Source organism: Notolepis coatsorum (assembly GCF_963971535.1).
Source record: "Notolepis coatsorum genome assembly, chromosome: 8".
In the NCBI taxonomy this organism is placed as follows: domain Eukaryota; kingdom Metazoa; phylum Chordata; class Actinopteri; order Aulopiformes; family Paralepididae; genus Notolepis; species Notolepis coatsorum.
In genome coordinates this window covers 149,903,236-149,926,649 of record NC_140172.1, presented here as the reverse complement: position 1 = coordinate 149,926,649, position 23,414 = coordinate 149,903,236, and the positions used below count along the sequence as shown (strand labels likewise).

Genomic DNA, 23,414 nt, shown 5'->3' with positions numbered 1-23,414 from the left:
AATTAGAAGTAAAAAAAAAATGAGGTCACAGTGTTCAGTATAGACATATGTACAATGTTCGATGCAGAATAGACGTAACTGAGTTACCATATAATATACAATACTGTGCAGTGTACTAATACAATACTATATAGTGCAAGGCAGAAATGGGATGAGGTGCAATTTAGGTACAATTTACAGTGGGTGTACGAGTTGTAGTGCAAATCCTTTATCAATAAATATAAAGTGTGTTTGTGTGGTTTCAGTGAGTGTGTGGGTGTGTGTGCTGTGTGCATTTGATGGTTGTTGCATAGTGTTTATTGTTCGTTTAGCAGCCTGATGGCCTGGGGATAGAAGCTTCTTCTGAGTCTTTCTGTGCTCGCCTTAAGACTCCGGTATCGCTTGCCTGACCGCAGCAGTTCAAAGAGGCAGTTGTTCGGGTGGCTCGAGTCCTTAATAATTCTCTTAGCCTTCCCCCTGCACCGCTTGTTGTAACTGTTCTGGAGGGTGGGAAGCCCCCCTCCAATTGTGCGTTCGGCTGAACGTGTCACTCTTTGTAGTCTGCTACGGTCTTGTGCAGTGCTATTCCCAAACCAGGAGGTGATGTTGCCAGTCAGGATGCTCTCTATTGTACATGAGTAGAAGTTCCTAAGTAGTTCCTAAGAAGTTCCTAGTAGAGCAGACAGCATCTATCTATCAGCTGGTGAAGTTGACTAGTAGAGCAGACAGCATCTATCTATCAGCTGGTGAAGTTGACTAGTAGAGCAGACAGCATCTATCTATCAGCTGGTGAAGTTGACTAGTAGAGCAGACAGCATCTATCAGCTGGTGAAGTTGACAAGTAGAGCAGACAGCATCTATCTATCAGCTGGTGAAGTTGACTAGTAAAGCAGACAGAATCTATCTATCAGCTGGTGAAGTTGACTAGTACTGAACAGACAGCATCTATCTATCAGCTGGTGAAGTTGACAAGTAGAGCAGACAGTATATCTATCAGCTGGTTAAGTTGACTAGTAGAGCAGATAGCATCTATCTATCAGCTGGTGAAGTTGACTAGTAGAGCAGACAGCATCTATCTATCAGCTGGTGAAGTTGACTAGTAGAGCAGACAGCATCTATCTATCAGCTGGTGAAGTTGACTAGTAGAGCAGACAGCATCTATCTATCAGCTGGTGAAGTTGACTAGTAGAGCAGACAGCATCTATCTATCAGCTGGTGAAGTTGACTAGTAGAGCAGACAGTATCTATCTATCAGCTGGTGAAGTTGACTAGTAGAGCAGACAGAATCTATCTATCAGCTGGTGAAGTTGACTAGTACTGAACAGACAGCATCTATCTATCAGCTGGTGAAGTTGACAAGTAGAGCAGACAGTATATCTATCAGCTGGTTAAGTTGACTAGTAGAGCAGATAGCATCTATCTATCAGCTGGTGAAGTTGACTAGTAGAGCAGACAGCATCTATCTATCAGCTGGTGAAGTTGACTAGTAGAGCAGACAGCATCTATCTATCAGCTGGTGAAGTTGACTAGTAGAGCAGACAGCATCTATCTATCAGCTGGTGAAGTTGACTAGTAGAGCAGACAGCATCTATCTATCAGCTGGTGAAGTTGACTAGTAGAGCAGACAGTATCTATCTATCAGCTGGTGAAGTTGACTAGTAGAGCAGACAGCATCTATCTATCAGCTGACAGACACGTACTGAGCATGTTCTAATTGTTCTATGAACCAGACGACCACGTTTACTGAACTGGCCTCTCAGGGCTTCCGTATGTCAGCGTACTGGGTGAGCAATTTATGTTGAAATTAATTCAATTCAATTCAATTAAAAAAAAACTTTATTAGTCCTGCAAGGTGCAATTTAGAGCATGATGTGGCAAACAGCTGCATTTCTACACATTCAAGACAAAACAAGACAAAACAGGGACAAGAGACATACTGTACATGGCACTTCAAAGCACAAGAGCCATGACACTGCCAGAACGGGATCCCTACATCGTTGATCTGTCAAGTCCAATAAATAAATAGATTCGGTCAGTACAAAAAAGTGCACTTTCGTCAAAAATGTTGAAATCAAGGGGTCAAAGGGTGCATGTTAGTAAACTGACCATTCCTTGTACTGTGGCCAATTTTACTTACTCCAGTTCTATAACACCTCCATGGGCCAGAGGACAGGTGCAGAGTGCCAAGCGCTACCAGTCCCACCTACCTCCGGTCACCGGCGCCTGAGCAATGGAGCAAGTGGAGTAGCTGCACCCCCACAATTGAACTTTTTGATCATATGAAAAATATGATATGTCCCCCCCCAATATATAAATGTAACCATAACTACGTAATTTCAATCAAATTAATAATACGCAATGATATTTAATAGCAAGTTTTTAAGTTTCCAAAGATTGTGACCCCCCCGCCCTCCACATTTTAATGGTTTGATCAACTGCCTCCCACGGTCCCTCCCCCAGAGCATGAGTGCATGCGATGGTACCACAACGTAACGTGTTGCTCCTGCAAGTAAACACGGCCGGGCAGGTTATGTCCACCTGATGACTCGGTGCAGCTACACAAAATGTCAGAAGTTTGGAAGCATTTTAAAATTGAAACCAAAGCCAGTCCAATATAGCCAGTTGCAATATTTGCAAGGTGGACGTTATGTGACTAGAGCAAGCAAAGGAATGGGGGAGGCGGCTGGTCCTCTGCCAAACAGCTGTTTTGAATGCCTCGTTTGAATGAAGAAAGTCCACCTGGATAACATTCGCTTTGAGGATTATTCGTCTGTGTTTCCAAAATGGAGCAAATCATTACGTAAGTCGAACACTGTGACTGTATACTAAATGCGCAAACAGATTGAAACTGAATATTTCTCGTATGGTGATGCGAGCCTCCGCACTCGACTGGGGCTATTGATAGCGTCAATATATGAGCTACCTTGCAGCTATAGCGTTAGCGTTACCTAACCATTAGCTAGTGCTGGCTTTAAAGTCAATGTTAGCTTGCTTGGTATCCAACGCTAGCTCGGCAGACAGTGAAGTGATGCTACTGTAATGTATAGCTACGTGCCTAGCTAGCGTTAGCTAAAAGAGCCCTCGCAGTGAATCTTTCATGATGTTGACGTCATGATTTAAGAATGGTTGTTGTTGTTTTTGTTGTTGTTGCTACTGCTGCTGGGGATGTGAACGGAGGGGCTTGTCTAGCTTCGCCAGTTTCTGACAAAAATGCGTCAAATTGGTTTCTAATGTGAAAGATCGGATCGGGAAAGATCGGTATCAGCAGATACTCAAAATAAAAATAAAAAAACGCTATCGGGACATCCCTAAATAATATATTATTATTATTATTATTATTATTATTATTATTATTATTATTATTATTATTATTATTATTATTATTATTATTATTATTATTATTATTATTATTATAATAGTAATTGGCTATCATACTGCAATATAAACTGAGTTTTATAGTGAAAAGAGCAGCTTTATTGGTCAAGATTGAAGGCTCTATATTGCAGGAAATTGCAATATAATTAAATTAAATTTAAAAAAAATCTGCCGTGGAGGGGGTTGTGCCGGACCCCTTCCAAACCACCCCTTGCCTGTCACTTAATAATCTTGCACCCCCACTTTCAACTATAACTAGGCGGCCATGCCTCCGGTCAATGGTCTCTAACTACACACCCTCAAGACCCCTACGTTCTGCATCTTCTGGCCGCCTCAGACCTACTCCTATCCGAGCTCCGGGAGGGTCATCAAAGAGAAGTCGCCTATTCTCAGTCCTTGCCCCACAATGGTGGAATGAACTGCCCACCCCAGTTAGGACAGCCGAAACCCGTCCAATCTTTCGCCGTCAACTAAAGACGCACTTCTTCAACCATTAAAAATAAAATTAAAATCTAACCCTAACTAACCTTACTGTCATGCACTTGTCCTAATAAACTAACCTACACTGTAGCACTCAACACCTTGATGAACATTGTTACTCTGCTGATAGAGTTGTGCCCTTCCTGATGACTTGTCGTACAGAACTTGTAAGTCGCTTTGGATAAAAGCGTTTCAGCTGAATGACTAAATGTAAATGTAATGTAGCGACCACCTGCACTGGTCCGTGTGCCTCCATGTTGACGCGCTTCCTGTCTGTGTTTCAGATGCCAAGGCCGGCACTCTGAAGCTGAGCAACTTGAGCAGCTCCAGCTCTGGGAAGTACAAGTGCACTTCTACTAACAGCCACGGGTCGGAGACCTGCTTCATCGACCTGGAGATCATCAGCTGTACGTACTGTAGCGCTCCAGACCTCATGCTTAACACATTGACCACCAGTCACGATGATAGTCGGATTAACTCGCCATCGCTTGAGCGCCAGACCCAAGTATAGTCGGGTTTTAACTCTTTCAGTGCCACGCCTGGTTTTCCGTTTTACCGCTTGAATGCCACCATCGGCGCCAATGTTAACGTTAATATCGCCTAATCTATGTTTTAAATTATGGCTATGTGTCTAATCTGCCCATCGCATTATCAAAGACTATTTTCCAGTCAGTGCTGTGAAGACAGATTGTTTTTTTATCGCGTCGTTTCCATTTCAGAGCAGTTAGAAAAGCCCCCGTTTTGATATAAAAAACAGCTCATTCTGGAGCATTCTATGAAAATCATCTTTTAGTGGAATATTCCACAACGTTGATATTCGTCTGCCTTTTTATGAATCGTTTTCAAATAAACGCTAGATGATCAATATTATACGTGCACGCAAGCACATTACGGCCGCGCACTGATAATCGCTCCGTTGATTACCTCACGGAGTTTTACAGTGAAACCGAAAGAAGACATTTCACAAAACAGCTTATAACTTCATCAAACTTACTCCGATTATCCTACCACTGATAACATAGAGTCCTTACCTGACATCAGATGGTATCCAACTGGTATATTCCAATTCCTGATCACCATTCGAAAAAATCGATACGTGTATGGATCCAACGCGACACAGTAGATCTCTATGATCCGCGGGGATCTGAGGCTCCAGAATGAACTCTGGTAACCCCAGCTGGATCAGTGAACTGGAAAATGTGGAGTACCGGATTTTTTTCCCCATTCATTTTCATTGAGTCCATTCCAAAATCACTTATGTCATCTGGGAGACGACAGGGGGCGCTTTTTTCCACAGTGATCGTCGGCGCCCCTCGGCTATACTCGGGTAGGCTCGGGTGATACAATAATTTTTCAGATCGCAAAAAAAAAAAAAAAAATCCAAGAAATCTCGTGAGTGGCTAGCAACCACCTATAAAAAAACACGAGAAATCTCGTGAGTGGCACTGAAAGAGTTAATAGTTATTTCTTTTATGATGTGTGTTGATTCGTGTATGTTGTGTGTGCTCTCCCTGTCGGTCTGTAGCCACTAACGCAGGGGTGATAGCAGGAGCCATGGTGGGCGTTGTGGTTGGCTTCCTCATCATCATCATCCTCTTCTTCCTCATCTTCCTGCTGCGGAGAAGAAGAGAAACAAAGGACGACATGGCCAACGACATCAAGTGAGATCATGTGGATTCACTTCACTTCAAAAACCTATTTTCCAAAGCTAGTTTAGTAACAGTAACATTAACAGTAACAGTAACATTAACAGCATCTGATGCCTTTGATACCTTTAAAGAAAGTACAGTTCTACAAAATGAAAAAGAAATGTTATAGAATGTAATCTTAAAGATAGAATCTGCAATGGCGCCAAACATTGACCTCTAGGCAAAATAGCCTTTCTTGGTACTGTCACGTTTTAGATTCAAACGTGAAAGTTGTAAACGATACTTAACAATATAAGAGATGAAACACTTTTGAAGGTATTTATTATAAACAGTTTAACAAGCAATGTATAGCAAGGTACAATTTGTAATCTAGATTGTTACAACCGGCCGGTTGAGTATATAAAAGGAAGGATAAAAGTTAAGTCATTGTGCAGCAGTCTCGTCCGTCCAGTCAGTCCAAGCAGAGAAGAAGAAAGAAGTAGAAGTCTCTTCTCTGTCAGGGTGTTTTATTGGTCCCCCAATCGACCAGTGTGGTTGTGGTCTTCGTCCTGCGTGCACGCTGTGTCTGTGTGTATTGGTCAGTCAGTATGTCCGCCGTGCATGAGTGCATGTAACGCACATTTACGTGTACGTTTGTGCATGTGTGTCTTCTATGATAACGATCTGTGATTAATGGAGACTGGACTATGTGACCACTGGATGACCTAGTCGTATTTTATTCGGCTTGTGGCATCTTGTTAATTTATGTGATCCGGCTTATCTAATGCCGGTGAGTACAAGGGTGTGTGTGTGTGTGTGTGTGTAGGTGTGTGTGTGTGACAGTGAGAGTGAGTGTAGGGGGAGGGCTGTGCTTGTGTAGTGAAATGCATCAGTGTGTCTCCTGCAGTTTTATGGAGAATCACTACGTGGAATTTAGTAATTATTTGTCAGTCCCCCCTTTCCTAACGAAGTTAGGAATAAAAACGAAATAAGAAGAAAAACCTCACAGCAAAAACCATCAAAAAACAACCAAACAATACATTTAAAAAAAAAAAAAAAAAAGAAAAAAAAACACCGGCCGATTCACCATAACAACCCATCCGTCGCATAGCGCAAACCACGAGAGTATCATCACAATCATCAACTTCTCTACTGGTCTCATCAAACAGAGTCCTGCATGTGGCCAAAAACCTCCCGAGACAATCCACGGCCTTACGGCCTATTAAAGAACACATGAATAATAACATGCTCAACACTATGACATAACTGGAGGATAAAAGGCACACATCGTCCCATAGTCCCGCTATTATGGTAACGGCCCTTGGCGCAGCTCACAGCACATCAGACTCACTGTGAGTTGTCAAACATAACATAACAGTGTATAATAACAGTGTACAATAAAACACAACAGTGTATGATAAAACACAACAGTGTATAATAAAACATAACAGTGTATAACCCAAACCAGGGCGTAGGGCGCCAAAAGGCCCCTTAAAAAAACAGAAAAATACAAAAGAAAATGAAACTCCACCGCCGCCCGACGTCCGTGATGGATCACAGCTCTACATATCAGACTTGTACGCAACCCAGTAGGGCTTGTGGAGTGTGACCACATATATGTGGGGGCCCAGAGGAGAGAGAGAATATGGTGCGGGTATAGAGAGATGAGAGAGAGGGTAGAGTAGGAGACAGAACAGGTAGAGTCCTATAACACGAGGCGTCTTCTCCCGGTACCAGGTACAGGAGAGTCTGTGTTATCCGGTGAGGAGAGACCAGGCATAGCTTCCTCCCATTATCTGGATATCACGATCTGGCAACACGTGGCAACGGACAGCTCCACTTCCTGCACAGTCAGTGGGGGATAAACGGGGGAGGAGGAGTAGAAGAAGGATGTCCTCCGAGACGACTGCCCCCCCCCCCCCCCCCCGGTAGAGTCCAGAGTCTTTAGACAGGAGGGATCGTAGGTGGGCAGATGACCCAGAGGGGAAGAGAGTGGAGCGAACCGTCTTCTCCTTCCCACCTCAATCGTCCATCTTTCAATTCTTGTGTCTGCCACACCCCTCCAGGCTAACACATCTAATAACAACTACACAACACAAGCCAGGAAACATACTCGAGGGTACACCACCAATTCGAACAGTCATCAAAATTCATTACCGTAACTTTATAGAGGAATAAACAAAAATTCATTGCCGTAACTTTATAGAGGAATAAAAAACGAAAAAAGTAACCCAGCAATAACTGACGTCTATTTAACATTAACCAGGATCTGTAAAATATGGAAATGATGCATGACACTCTCGCACAATGTACATGTTCGAAATACTATTTAAGACAGTTCAGACAGTTCAGCCTTATTCCGCACAATATCAATCATATTTTAAGACGGTCCAATTTTAGTTCAGTCATATCTTGCACAATTTCAATCATACTTTAAGACAGTCCAACTTTAGTTCAGTCACATTTTGCATAATTTCAATCAATTTATACTTTCTCACCTATTATTCTAACATTCTTAATTCAATCAATTATTTCAATTCAGTAATTTATTCAGTTGTCGAGTCCAATTCAGTTGTTGAGTCCACACAAGTCTCACCCCGCAGGTCATCAGGCAGAGAGCGCCGAACAACACTCCATCCTCGTCAGTCAGCCATCACCCCCAGAGGACACCACATCATACCGAATTCAGGCCGAAGCCCTGTTGCCGGCCCCTCCCCCTCAATTCGGCCCCAGCCCTACATTTTCAGGCGACCATCGAGCGACAGCTCGTGATATCGTCCGGGGTTTCCAGAACCCACCTTAAGGCAATTCCACCCCAAGATCAGTTCCGTCACCACCGGCAGAGGTATGGAGAGGAGAAGGGCCTCGGTACGGTTCTCAGCATGACCACAGCGTCCCCAAGGAAGCGGACGACAGCTGACCGTTCCCCCATCGCGTCCATGGTCGCTCAGCCACTCCCCAACCCGACAGCCCGCGGAAGAAACAAAACACACAGAACACCACAGCTTACTCAACAACCACAAGCAGATTACAATTCATCTAGACACTCTCTATGAGAAAACCCATTGACTGAAACTCATACAAAATGCGTAAAGAACCACTCAACTTTCAGATTTCCAGTTCCGGCTCATCAGCGTCACCCTCCGTGCTCATTATCACTTATTTCACAAATGAAAAAAAAAAAAAACAACAAGAGAGGACAAAATCAGAAACACATATTCCAATAAAACACATAGTATAAATCAAATCAAACCCAAACAAAACACACATTGTCCTATATCAGTGCATTCCTAACGCAGATCTAATCTATTAAGCATACAGTAGTCTACCGAGTATACAGTATTCCAATGAGTATATATATACTAATGAGTATACAGTATCCTACTGAGTTATACAGCATTCTAATGAGGTAAACAGCATTTTACAGACCAGGGGTATATTCCAGCATCCAAGCTGGATGGTCCACAGCCTCTCCAGAGGAGAGCAGGAAAAAAAGCAAAAAAAAAAACAAGCAACAACATCCACGCTTTGACCCTTTTGACCTCCTTCCAGTTAAGAGTACCCTCCTCCCGTTCGGATGCACTCCTTGCCCTACTTAGATGCACCTCTCCCCACCAGGATCAGGAGATGCCACGTGTGGGGAAACCGGCTTCTCAGGGCCGCATCGCCTCCTACACTGGACCCCCTCTCATCCAACTAAGGATACAGGCCTCCACTTCCAGGCTAAGGTCTCCTCACATGAACAGAAGAAGTCCCCTTATTTCACCTTCAGGTGCAGTCTAAGGCTGGGTCCCTTTCCAATCTTAGGAGAGACAATCCAGATTCCTCTGAATTGACACCCCTCATCCCTCTGCTTCCCAGCATTTTCTTTTCAAAAACACTGATCACAGAAGCACAACTCGCCTACTAACCCTGTATCGGCTAGTAAGGTTACTGTGGCCTGACTGTACATTGAGCCAGGTGCATTTATGGTCTCCGCCATAACGCTCTCCCAACCGGCTGGCGACCCAGTCGATAGCGACCTCAAAGTCCGTCATCAAGTCAGAACCCCAAGCAGCTGACTGTCCGTAGTACCTATCAGCCACTCAGTTTAGAAACCGACGGTCTTGTCCCCACCCCGCTTGCTCTGGGCATGGACATATTGACCGTTTTCGCCAGCCTAGCCTGTTCACGGCAGGTGCTGCGCCCCCTCCGGTGCACTGCCCTGCTCCTAGGTGTGGACTGTCGCCCACGTACCACCCAGTGCCCACACCAACTTACGTGCGACGTTTCCTGGGCCGACTAGACGGTACCACAGTGGTATGTTATTTCATACCTCGTTACGCACGAGGGCCTTCAGTTTCTCCCCAGCACTATATGGTGTGTTTAACGTGCGCCCAGACTCTTGCGAGCCCACTGCCGCCTGTTGGAGACTAGAGGTTCGGGGTGCCTAATCCCCTCCCTAGTCTCCTACCACAACCATAGAAACATGCAGTAATCGAACCAAACATAACCTTTACACCCATACTTCAGGACACACATGTACCCCATGCACCTACCAATAAACCATGACAAACAAAATTTGTTAATACTGCCTTTCACACCGGTATCAACACACACATGTTTTAGTTGGAATCATAAACGCAGAACCATGCACCCATACAACAGACAGACATGCACTTAGTATCGTATTTAGGCAATCAAACATATTAGCGGCTATTCTCCCTGTCTGCCATCACTCCCCCCTAGGCCTAGGAGAGAGAGAACACGAGAGAGATTAATGGGGATCGCCCCCCTTGTGCTGAGCCGTCCTACCTCTCAGCATACCTGATTCCGTGTGCCATTTCTTTCTGGGGCACCCAAGATACCAAGTACCAGGATTAGTACACAAAAAACAGCCTCGTGTCCCAGGTTCGGGGGGTGGGCAGGGACATTCCCTGAACCGATGACCAGGCATGCCACACGAGAAACAGATTTCCATAGTCCATTCAACCTCCCCCAGAAAACAGGAGCAGTCAGCCAGGAATGTCTCGGCCTCCGCTAGTCCCTGTTTAGCTCTAGACTTAGCTTTGAACTCGAAGGATTTCGTCCCTTCCAAAACAGCGGTGGCAGTGGCCACTCTAGTGGCCGCCTGATTCGCGCACGCACTGAGTTCAACCTTTGCCGGTGCCGTTGCCGTCCAATGTCCTAAGACCCCTACCCTCTGCACCCTCCCAGCCCACTTTACAAATCTCGTACTGGCTTTGCGTCTTCCTTCGTCAGCGACCTTACCCAGCCAACGTGAATGTGTGGCCCCCAATACCTGGCCTACGCTACCCGGTTCACACGACCTCCACTTTTGTATAATTTGTTCAGTCATCTTCCTTGAAGAGGGATGGGAGAGAAAAAAGAAAAGGAGAGAGAAAAGTAAGAGGGAGAGAAGAATAGAACAGCGGCCCTCCCCGCCAACATTATCACCCAATCCAACACATTAAAATGACATCCAGACAGAGATTATAATAAAACGGCAAACTTAAAATGACCCAGACTCAAAACCCAAAAAGAGTAAAAAAGAAAAAACACAAAATCTACACCCAAAAAATTAAAATAACGTAAAATAAGGAGCAAATAGGGAGAGAGAACGAAGCGGAGTGTCGTGTGTGATGTGCGCGCAGTCAGCCCGTGTGTGTATCAGAGTCCGTGTGTTCATGTGTCAGTGTACGTGTGTGCGTGTCAGAGTGTGTGTGTGTATGCGTGCCTGTGTTCGTAATAGGTTGTGTATGCGTGCAGACAACGTGTGTGTGTGTGTGTGTGTATGTGTGTGTGTGTGTGTGTGTGTCGTGATCGTGCGCGCCAGTGTACGGGCGTGTGCTAGCGAGAACATCAGCGTGTGCGTCAGAGCTTGCCGATGCCCGTGTGTCGGGGCTGGACCCGCTGGTGATAACCTCGTTGTGAAAAGGGGCCAAACTCTAGACCTCTCTCGCGGGTCCCCCTGTGTTGGTGTGTGTGTATGCTGGTGTGTGTGTGTGTGTATGCTGGTGTGTGTGTGTGTGCTAGTGTGTGTGTGTGTGTATGCTGGTGTGTGTGTGTGTGTATGCTGGTGTGTGTGTGTGTGCTAGTGTGTGTGTGTGCTGGTGTGTGTGTGTGTGGTGTGTGTGCTAGAGTGTGTGTGTGTGTGTGTATGTGTGTACTAGTGTGTGTGTGTGTGGTGTGTGTGCCAGAGTGTGTGTGTGTGTGTGTGTGTGTGTGTGTGTGTGTGGTGTGTGTGCTTGTGTGTGTGTGTGCTAGTGTGTGTGTGTGCTGGTGTGTGTGTGTGTGGTGTGTGTGCTAGAGTGTGTGTGTGTGTGTGTGTGTACTAGGGTGTGTGTGTGTGTGTGTGTGTGTGTGAGTGTGTGTTGGTGTGTGTGTACTAGGGTGTGTGTGTGTGTGTGTGTGTGTGTGTGTGAGTGTGTGTTGGTGTGTGTGTGTTGGTGTGAAAGGGAGGGAAAAAGATTTATTGATATGTGTCTTATCGTTGGTACTTAAACTCTACCTGGCCCCGTCCCCTAATCTCGGGGTAATCTTAGTCAAGTCATAATTTAGTTACTTGTGGCATTTCGTGTCAAATTAATTGAGTTAAAGCTATTCGCTCCAACTCTGCATCTTGGGAAAATGACTGTGCCTTTGTATTAGGCCATTGTGTGTGCGTGAGTATTTATGGTCACTGATTAAGATCTTTGAGTGCTCTGCTGTGCCAGAGAGAGAGAGAGAGAGGGGGAGAGAGCCAAGGAAACCAGGACCTCGCAAGTATTCTGCTTACATGATTATACATGTACTATAGAACGTTTCTGCTATTATTTCCATGATTATACATGTCATAATCCGAGCCCAATGGCCGGGCCTTCCGCAGGTAAAGCAGTACGTGAGGTTCCGCTGTTGCTCTGCGCCCCCTGTCCCTCGGCGTGCACGTCCAGCCATCTGTCAGTTTGATTACAAAACACAGACACATGACTCGTTGGACGCAAGAGAGAGAGAGAGGGGGACGCGTCCACTCTGTACCATCACACAACAATGCACACTGTAGCCGTGAGCGCAGCAGACCCGCCCTCAAAATCCCCAAAAAAAACAAATGCACTGTGTAAAGCAGGTAATCTACAAATCCAAAGATTCATTTAAACTCGTGTAATTCTGCAGTCCAACATGTCGAAAGTACTAATCTTTTTGGTGTGAAGCTGGACAGCACTCTGTCTTGATCTCAGCATATTAATTATATTGTCTTTTTAAAAATGGGAAGAGCAATCGGTATTTCCAGGAGACGTACTCATTTACATTTACATTTAGTCATTTAGCTGACGCTTTTATCCAAAGCGACTTACAAGTTCTGTACGACAAGCCATCAGGAAGGGCACAACTCTATCAGCTGAGCAACAATGTTCATCAAAGTGTTGAGTGCTACAGTGTAGGTTAGTTTATTAGGACAAGTGCATGACAGTACGGTTAGTTAGGGTTAGATTTTTTTTTTTTTTTTTTTTTTTTTTTTTTTTTTTTTTTTTTATTCAGATAATGGTTGAAGAAGTGCGTCTTTAGTCGACGGCGAAAGATTGGACGTGATTCGGCTGTCCTAACTGGGGTGGGTAGTTCATTCCACCATTGTGGGGCAAGGACTGAGAATAGGCGACTTCTCTTTGATGACCCTCCCGGAGCTTGGATAGGAGTAGGTCTGAGGCGGCCAGAAGATGCAGAGCGTAGGGGTCTTGAGGGTGTGTAGTTAGAGACCATTGACCGGAGGTAGGCGGGAGCGGTTCCCTTTGCCGCACGGTATGCTAGGTCGAGGGCCTTGAAGCGGATTCGTGCAGCAATGGGGAGCCAGTGCAGGTCCCTAAGAAGTGGGGTGACATGGGCCGACTTCGGTAGGTTTGAGATCAGGCGGGCCGCTGCGTTCTGAATGAGTTGAAGAGGCTTAGTGGCAGTGGCCGGGAGGCCAGCGAGCAGTGCATTGCAGTAGTCGAGGCGGGAGATGACTGTTGATTGGACGAGGAGTTGGGTGGCTTCTTTTGTCAGGAAGGGGCGTATCCTTCTGACGTTGCTCAGGAGGAATCGGCAGGTTCTGGTCGTCGCTGCGATGTGAGCAGAGAAGTTCAACTGGTCGTCGAGGACAACACCAAGGTTCTTGGCGGTCGGGGACGCAGTCACAGCTGCATTCTCGACTGTGATTGAAAGGTCGGTTAGGGGGGAGGATTTGGCCGGCAGGTGGAGCAATTCTGTTTTGCTTAGGTTCAGTTTGAGGTGGTTGGACGTCATCCAGGCTGAGATGTCGGACAGACAGGCCGAGATCCGCACAGAGACGTGGATATCTGAGGGAGGGAAGGAGAGGAAGAGTTGAGTATCGTCGGCATAACAATGGTAGGAGAAGCCATGAGACGTGATAATGTTACCCAGTGATTTAGTGTAGAGGGAGATAGTGCAACGTTTAATTATATGCCATCTTGTGGCGCTGCCAGCGGTGACCTCTGTAAGCTCCAGGTTGCCCAGAACAGGGCAGCACGGTTGGTACTATGGGCTGCTGACCAAGGTCCAATGTGAGCCGTATATGCATGCCCGTGTCTCTTGGCCTAACGTCGAAGATAGATTGTCTTGTAATACACCCGTGCTGTTTAAATTGGTCATGAGCAGTAAAACTCCTGTCCCCATACATGAACCGATTGTGCAAAACTGTGCATGAGTATTACACTCGAGGTCCCAGTAGTGGGCAGCTCGAATTGCCAGGTCCTAAAACCAACGCTCTTAAGGAGATCTTTTAGTTTTAGAGCATTAACCCTTTGGAATAACCTGCCTCAAAACCTCCGCTGTATAGTAGATTCACTTTAAAAATACTCCCTAATCGTATATAATATGTATGGGTGCATAATGTATACAGGCCTAATATGTGCTTCCATTATCCTCTATGCTTTTTAAAAAAGTTGTTTGCAACTCCGTTCCGTGTTTTTTTTAAAAATGCTATAAACATATCCAGTCTTATATGGAGATCAAAACCGCTCTTAGAAGACAGACCTGCCTTCAGCATCAGAGACAGACTGAACATTCAATACATTCATTAATATAAATTAATTAATGAATAAGTAATATAGACTAGGATTAATTTCTCATTAGAATTATGCCTAATTATTCAAACGGTAAACACACACGCGCGCGCATATGACTATAGGACCTTCTACAGCTTGTCACAGTGACAGTAATCAGACGAGCTTCACATCTGTCAACAAAGAAACCATACTGCCGTAATTACTTCCGTCCTCAGAAGACTTATGACTAAAATACAACTTTCATTATATTTATCCTATACGGCAAACCCTTCCTGTCTCTCCACCTCACGAGGCATCATAAGGCAACAGTTGCATTTAGAATCCAGACATCCGACCGCGTAGAGCCACTTAGAATACGTGCAAGTGGAACAAATATTAACATTCTTGAATCCCATAAACATGCTTGCGTCCTGTCGTGATGTCGTGATTAAATCGTTTTATCAGTGAATCCAAGCAGATCAAAGTCGCAAAAAAATATATACTGAGACACTAAGAATCACTAAAAATAAGTTCCACCAAAACAGCAACGATTGCTGGATGTCGACTAACAACCATTCGACTTTATGAGTGTATATACATGTTGAGTTCTCATCACAGGGATAATAGCCAAATCTAAATTACAACTCTCGTCAAGAATAACAGCACATTTGGTCAATCACACCTGTACCGTCTCCGTGGGAAATACGGGTTCATTGCGTTAGATGTACTTCCAACAATAAAACGCGCTAACCAATCAATGTGACCGCAGAGGCTATAGGCCTATATACTATGTCCATGATTATATTGACTAGATTATAGATTATAGACTAGATTATATTGACTAGATTGTCCATGATTTGGGAGCAATGTAAGGACGATATTCACCATGATTGTAAACATCCATACCAATCGCTCAGATATCCAGTCACGCCTTCTATTTACTTCCATAGGACGCAAAAGTGGAATGTATTAGCGTTCTAGCCCAGACCCCGTCTTCTCACTCGGGTGACGACACAAAACAGATCTTATGGTTATGATGTAAAACGAATATTACAGGCGCTGGACATCTTTAAGTCCCTTATCAAATCGTATCGGTCTTCTGGGGGCTGCTTTATGGTTTCATTGAAAGTAAACAAAGAAAGGTTTACATTGTGTCTCTTTCAGTAGAACCACACAAAGAACACAGGCTACACTGTTATCAAAGCATACAAAATATGTGGGAGACCCTGATGGAAACAAGACAAACGCCTTTCTCTGGTCTGCATCCCCCCAACAATTGTATGTATTGAGCCGTACTGTATCGTACCCATTCTGCAATCCGTCAAATAAAGTTTTCATTCACACATTCATTCACCCGACCACTTTTGTTCTTCTGCCACCGTGCACGCACGTAATTTCATTCAACCCGATATCATCATCATGCAATATGTGTCTGGTACAGTCTCCAAAAAACAAAGAATCGCAATAATAATTACTGTTCCTGGTGGACCCCAGGAAGACTAATAAAATCAAATAATGGGTCAATTTACTAAAATTATGATTCATGGTCGCTCACTAATGTACGGCAAGCGGCACTAACAGTCCCCGCGCCTCGGACCAAAGAAATAATAATAACAACAACAACTGGTTGATTATGACTAATTGAAAACGGGGGACCCTGATGCAAACAAGACGAAAGTCCCTCTCCCCCCTTGGCCCTTTGCATGTCATGCAGTCCGCACACCGTGCGTGTAACTATAATTATGTAATAATATAACGCAGGACCTCTTTAGGGGGTCTTCAACCGGCATGCAACGAACTGGACCCTAAGTCCGGAATCAAAGCAATTCCTTTGGTATATTTCATTCCATGGAAGGTTATGTTTTCAGAGCCAAACAAATGAACGATGAAAATGATATCTGTATCGTCCCACTAGGCATATTATACTTTATGGTCTTCGTGCCTTGCGTTTATCAATAATACGTTTATTCATGCTCACGTAATACGTGAAACCCTGTAGGACGCAGCGGCGCCCTCAGACACTTGCGGGTTTGCATTGAAAGCGAACAGCTATAAATGCATAGTCCATATGTGCCTTCAAATATTTCCAGTTCCAGTGTTCTATCGTCCATTTTGCATGTATAACCAGCTATTATATATTTAATTAGAATATCAGAATGCATTACAGAATGTTGATCAGTGCGACTGTACCCGCAATATGGTTAATTCGCATTAGAAAAAATAAAGATTGCTGGTTCAACAGCATCTATAAGTGTGGTAATAACGCAGATATTGAGTGTATAATATTTCTGTGAATATGCGCGTGGTGCACGGCACGCCTCTGTATCCAACCAAAACGAAAACGATTGCTTCCAGCCCACGAGTCGTGCGTCCGTGGTGGCTGATGGGCCAGCAGTGCGCACGGCGGTGTTCAGAGTGGTCGCAACGAGAAGTCAGGTACCCACTCCCCCTATATAGCATAATACAATAATATAATACCCGCTCCCACAACTGCTTATATAGCATAATATAATAATATAATATACCACCCGCCTATCGTTAATTAACTAGATACATCCATCTAATCGTCAACGGGCAGCAAATTAGACCCGGGTAACTACCGCCCTGTTTCTATCCTTACATCCATCTCGAAAGTCATGGAAAAAATAGTATACGAACAGATCGAAAAGTACCTCGCGGAAAAAAATCTAATCTACGAATTCCAATCTGGCTTCAGAACATCCCACTCCACTGACACATGCCTTCTCTACTTGAACGACCACATCAAACAAGAGGTGGACGCGGGCAAATACTGCGGCATGGTCATGCTGGACCTACAAAAGGCCTTCGACACTGTCAATCACACCATTCTGATTGACAAGCTAAAAGCAATTGGTTTTGATAGTTTATCAGTGAGCTGGATACAATCCTACCTGGAGGGGAGGGAACAGATGGTGGAAGTAAACGGTACCCTATCCCCCCCCCTCACAGTGAGCTGTGGTGTTCCACAAGGAAGCATACTAGGACCGCTACTATTCCTAATTTATGCAAATGACATGTCGTCAGCTTGTGACTGCAACTTGTTCCTGTTTGCGGACGACTCAGCCCTGCTGGTCTCTGACAAGAACAAGTTACAGGTTGAAAAAGCCCTCAGCTCGGAACTAGGCAAAATCTGCATATGGCTCGCCGACAACAAACTATCATTACACATGGGCAAAACAGAGTCCATTCTCTTCGGTTCAAATAACAAACTCAGCAAGACCGACGGCTTCTCGGTTACAGTGGGTGACAATATTATCACAAGGAAAGATGAAATTACCTACCTGGGTTCCATCCTAGAGGCTAATCTTTCCTGTGACAAAATGGCATCCAATGTAATAAAAAAAGTCAACCAACGAACGCGATTCTTGTACCGGATCTCCTCTCTGGTAAACAAGAATACCCTGAAGACTCTAGCAGGAGCACTCATTCAAGGGTACTACGACTATGCTTGCACCTCATGGTACCAAAGCACCTCAAAGGCACTAAAAAACAAATTACAAACATCTCAAAACAAGCTAGTCAGACTACTACTTGACCTGACTCCTAGAACCCACCTCACCCCTGCCCACTTTGACAACCTAGGATGGCTTAGAGTAGACGACAGAGTACAGCAACTTGCAATGGGCCTGGTCTACAAGATACACTACGCGACCAAGGTACCCATGTACATGTCAAAATACTTCCCAAAGGTCAGTGAATACCACGATCACAACACCAGAGGGAGCTCCACAAATCATGTAAAACCCAGATTCGGCTCAAACAAGGGACTAAACACGTTTCGCAATTATGCCACATCAATGTGGAACGCCCTACCTAAAGCTGTAAAGGAATGTGAATCACTACCCACCTTCAAAAACACTCTAAAAAAACACCTACGTGAGACTGCAATTCGAAACTGGCCCCTACAAATGTCCTAACCTAGTTGTACAGTAAATGACCAAGTAAGGCTTTGTCAATATTCCAATGTACAGTGTAAAATGTGTGTGTGTCCCCTTCCCAACCCCCCCCCACCTCCAATGTACAGCCCTCACCCAACCCCACCCCACCCAACCAACCTCCACCAATGTACAGTTTCTATGCCAAATGTATATACACTCCTTTTCTGGACACTTTTGTATCACAAACAGTACTGTATTTGCAAATCTGATATGTCATAAATGTATAGATGTAGCAGTACTGTCTATCTGTATGTCATGTATGTCATATATGTTATGATGAATTGAAAATGGGGGACCCTGATGTAAACAAGACGAAAGTCTTTCTCTGGTCTGCATCCCCTTAACAATTGTATGTATTGAGCTGTACTGTACTGTACCCATTCTGCAATCTGTTAATAAACTTTTCAATCAATCAATCAAACGCATAGTCTGAAACTGCAATGTGAAGAGGGTTCAACCGTCAGTGGTTCCACAGACCTGCCCCCTCACGCGGCCGCTGCAAGGGTTCAAAAGTCCACGAAACTAGGACCCCTCTCTCGCAGAGCAGCACAACCATGCAATATGAACAATATATGTTTTAACAACAATAGGCTGGCCCCCCTACCACCAGTATATTCATCTTAATATAACGATAATGGTCACCTTACCAAGAACAGTTATAGCAATGTATATATAATATACCATTCATTACTATAGCACTCTACACACACCGTTCTCTGACGGCGAGGCCTGGAGCCTGCATCATATAATATCTGACAAATATACACCATGGCAAGGAAACAGCTAACGACCTATGGATATAGCCTCACAACACTTAGAATTTAAGACGCCTGTATAATACAATACACAACACTGAAATATGGGAATAAAACATCGATATAACACAACTCATAACCTAACCACATTCAACATGGGTTCATCGTAACTCATAACCTTTTCAATCGACTAAGCTTATTTCGCAGGCCAGGATTGCAGCTGGCTGACGCAATTAGGAGACTAAACAGGACTAATTAAGGCCGATCAACCTTAACCGTAACCCGTTCGTAATTCCCACGCACTTCAGCCCTACACAATCCCATGGTTTGTCTACTCAACCACTCCGGCCATACTCAAGCCCCTGTACACTGTGGCTCTAACTTAAACAAACAACCCTAACTTAAATAAATGGGTCATTCTAACCTAGTGGTGTGAGTGGAAAAAAAATTAAATAAAAAGTTCTAGTTACAAATTGCACCTTGCAAATATTCATTTCAACAACACAATTCAATGGGTTTTACTTATATTTTTAGCCACCTATTCACAAGACAATAATGAGAATGCATCCACTCATAACGGCTGTTTTAACTATGCAGATTTCGACTTAACGTAACAGGTTCATCTGCTTACCTTTTTGAAAGTGGATCCTTTGAGAGTGGATGTCCAGTCAATACTGTCCGCAAACAGGCTGGTAAGTCTGAATGAATGCCCACCAGGGACGCCAAATTGTCACGTTTTAGATTCAAACGTGAAAGTTGTAAACGATACTTAACAATATAAGAGATGAAACACTTTTGAAGGTATTTATTATAAACAGTTTAACAAGCAATGTATAGCAAGGTACAATTTGTAATCTAGATTGTTACAACCGGCCGGTTGAGTATATAAAAGGAAGGATAAAAGTTAAGTCATTGTGCAGCAGTCTCGTCCGTCCAGTCAGTCCAAGCAGAGAAGAAGAAAGAAGTAGAAGTCTCTTCTCTGTCAGGGTGTTTTATTGGTCCCCCAATCGACCAGTGTGGTTGTGGTCTTCGTCCTGCGTGCACGCTGTGTCTGTGTGTATTGGTCAGTCAGTATGTCCGCCGTGCATGAGTGCATGTAACGCACATTTACGTGTAAGTTTGTGCATGTGTGTCTTCTATGATAACGATCTGTGATTAATGGAGACTGGACTATGTGACCACTGGATGACCTAGTCGTATTTTATTCGGCTTGTGGCATCTTGTTAATTTATGTGATCCGGCTTATCTAATGCCGGTGAGTACAAGGGTGTGTGTGTGTAACAGTGAGAGTGAGTGTAGGGGGAGGGCTGTGCTTGTGTAGTCAGTCAGTCAGTCAGTCAGTCAGTCTGTCTGTCTGTCTGTCTGTCTGTCTGTCTGTCTGTCTGTCTGTCTGTCTGTCTGTCTGTCTGTCTGTCTGTCTGTCTGTCTGTCTGTCTGTCTGTCTGTCTGTCTGTCTGTCTGTCTGTCTGTCTGTCTGTCTGTCGGTCGGTCGGTCGGTCGGTCGGTCGGTCGGTCGGTCTGTCTGTCTGTCTGTCTGTCTGTCTGTCTGTCTGTCTGTCTGTCTGTCTGTCTGTCTGTCTGTCTGTCTGTCTGTCTGTCTGTCTGTCTGTCTGTCTGTCTGTCTGTCTGTCTGTCTGTCTGTCTGTCTGTCTGTCTGTCTGTCTGTCTGTCTGTCTGTCTGTCTGTCTGTCTGTCTGTCTGTCTGTCTGTCTGTCTGTCTGTCTGTCTGTCTGTCTGTCTGTCTGTCTGTCTGTCTGTCTGTCTGTCTGTCTGTCTGTCTGTCTGTCTGTCTGTCTGTCTGTCTGTCTGTCTGTCTGTCTGTCTGTCTGTCTGTCTGTCTGTCTGTCTGTCTGTCTGTCTGTCTGTCTGTCTGTCTGTCTGTCTGTCTGTCTGTCTGTCTGTCTGTCTGTCTGTCTGTCTGTCTGTCTGTCTGTCTGTCTGTCTGTCTGTCTGTCTGTCTGTCTGTCTGTCTGTCTGTCTGTCTGTCTGTCTGTCTGTCTGTCTGTCTGTCTGTCTGTCTGTCTGTCTGTCTGTCTGTCTGTCTGTCTGTCTGTCTGTCTGTCTGTCTGTCTGTCTGTCTGTCTGTCTGTCTGTCTGTCTGTCTGTCTGTCTGTCTGTCTGTCTGTCTGTCTGTCTGTCTGTCTGTCTGTCTGTCTGTCTGTCTGTCTGTCTGTCTGTCTGTCTGTCTGTCTGTCTGTCTGTCTGTCTGTCTGTCTGTCTGTCTGTCTGTCTGTCTGTCTGTCTGTCTGTCTGTCTGTCTGTCTGTCTGTCTGTCTGTCTGTCTGTCTGTCTGTCTGTCTGTCTGTCTGTCTGTCTGTCTGTCTGTCTGTCTGTCTGTCTGTCTGTCTGTCTGTCTGTCTGTCTGTCTGTCTGTCTGTCTGTCTGTCTGTCTGTCTGTCTGTCTGTCTGTCTGTCTGTCTGTCTGTCTGTCTGTCTGTCTGTCTGTCTGTCTGTCTGTCTGTCTGTCTGTCTGTCTGTCTGTCTGTCTGTCTGTCTGTCTGTCTGTCTGTCTGTCTGTCTGTCTGTCTGTCTGTCTGTCTGTCTGTCTGTCTGTCTGTCTGTCTGTCTGTCTGTCTGTCTGTCTGTCTGTCTGTCTGTCTGTCTGTCTGTCTGTCTGTCTGTCTGTCTGTCTGTCTGTCTGTCTGTCTGTCTGTCTGTCTGTCTGTCTGTTTCTTTTTTTCTTTCTTAACCCTCTCCTCTCTCCTCAGGGAAAACGCCCAGGGCCCTAAGTGTGTGTCCTGGGCTAAGAGCGGCATGGGCTCCGACATCATCTCCAAGAACGGCACCATGTCGTCCATCGGCTCCGGCCCCCACCACCACAAAGACCCGTTATATATATTAGAGCTGGTCCGTTAACGGCGTTAACGTGCTGCGTTAACGCTATACTAGTATCGCGCGATAATATAATTAACGCATTAATCTAAAAAAAAAAAAAAAAAAAAAAAAAAAATCTTTTTTTTTTCTTTTTTTTTTGCATTTTTTTTTCTACCTTTATTTACCCAGGGTAGGTTCGCTGAGCACAGATGTTCTTTTCCATTCACACCTGGGAGCTGCCCAGTACAACCACAGTTGACACCATTGGCCACTGAGCAACTCCACTGGAGCAGTTGATTCAAGCCATGTCACATAGTTCAAGTTTGAAATGATTCTTTCTGTTTTGCTCCTGAGAGTGTGCTAGATACTGTACTGTACTGGTAATATTATGTATTTGTGTTAACTTCTGAATAAAACAACTTATTAAACACAAGTACATCTTATTGAACATTATTTTGATATTTCATTACCAATTATTATAGCAAAACAGCTTTTTCAAACAGTCTGTAATGCATTTTGGAAACGGGAGATGGGCTCATGGTGTAATGGGCCACCTGGCCTGAGAAACATAAGGAGGAAAGAAAAAGTAAGGACTTACTTCTGGTCATTATTTGGGTAGAACACACATATTTTGAATGCCTTCGGCAGGTTTTTTTTTTTTTTTTAGCCATTTTAATCTAGATTAATCTAGATTAAATCCAGGATTGCAGATAGATTCATCTAGATTAAAAAAATTAATCTATGCCCACCTCTAATATATATATATATATATATATATATATATATATATATATATATATATATAATCAGTTATTAACTTGACTTTATTTGCCACCTGAAACGCTGGAGGCAGATCGCCGTAGCAACTGGCGAGACCTTTTGTTAAGAGCTACAGGTGTCTCTATCTATCTCAACACCGATCTGAGATAAAACCCTGTGGCCGCTCGATATCCCTCAGCGAGGTGCTAAACTCGCTAAGTTCTCGAGTCAATTCTCAATCCTAATCACGCCATGTATTAAGCCCCAGAACCTCTGATTAGTTCAACAAGTCCATGGACCACTAGCCTTGGTACCCCTCACCACAGCGTCCTGTTGTGAAGAGTCTCAAGGCCGCTGGATAAATCTCATAAACTGGCTGACACAGAGTCTCTGGTGCTTGCTTGGAATCCCTTCCAGGAGATTTGCTTAATTCTTCATGGAAGTCGCCAAGTCTGTATTTTATTTAATTCTCATTTCATAGTCACTGGTTAGTTTTATCCATTTCATATGAAATAAAAGAGTTGTTAATCTCTTTATTGTTTGTAATAAACAGAATGTCTGCTTGGGAAAACTCCTTTCATTGAATAGTCATATTCACAGCAATACTATTTAATAGTTAGTACTATTAATAATAGTATAATATTAGTGTATAATATTAATAATAAT

At 44.3% G+C, this 23,414-nt stretch overlaps 1 protein-coding gene across 1 annotated transcript in view; it reads left to right on the top strand.

The window, feature by feature from the left end:
- The window catches only part of LOC311232900 (endothelial cell-selective adhesion molecule-like), a gene marked incomplete at both ends in the record, with an annotated part of 53,885 nt that extends 31,854 nt beyond the window's left edge, over nt 1-22,031 (top strand). Inside the window, 3 exons of the mRNA XM_084319734.1 lie at nt 4,119-4,241; nt 5,360-5,495; nt 21,884-22,031. Coding sequence (XP_084175860.1) covers nt 4,119-4,241; nt 5,360-5,495; nt 21,884-22,031 — 407 coding nt within the window. The remainder of the gene's footprint in view (nt 1-4,118; nt 4,242-5,359; nt 5,496-21,883) is intronic.
- Between the last annotated feature and the right edge of the window lie 1,383 nt (nt 22,032-23,414).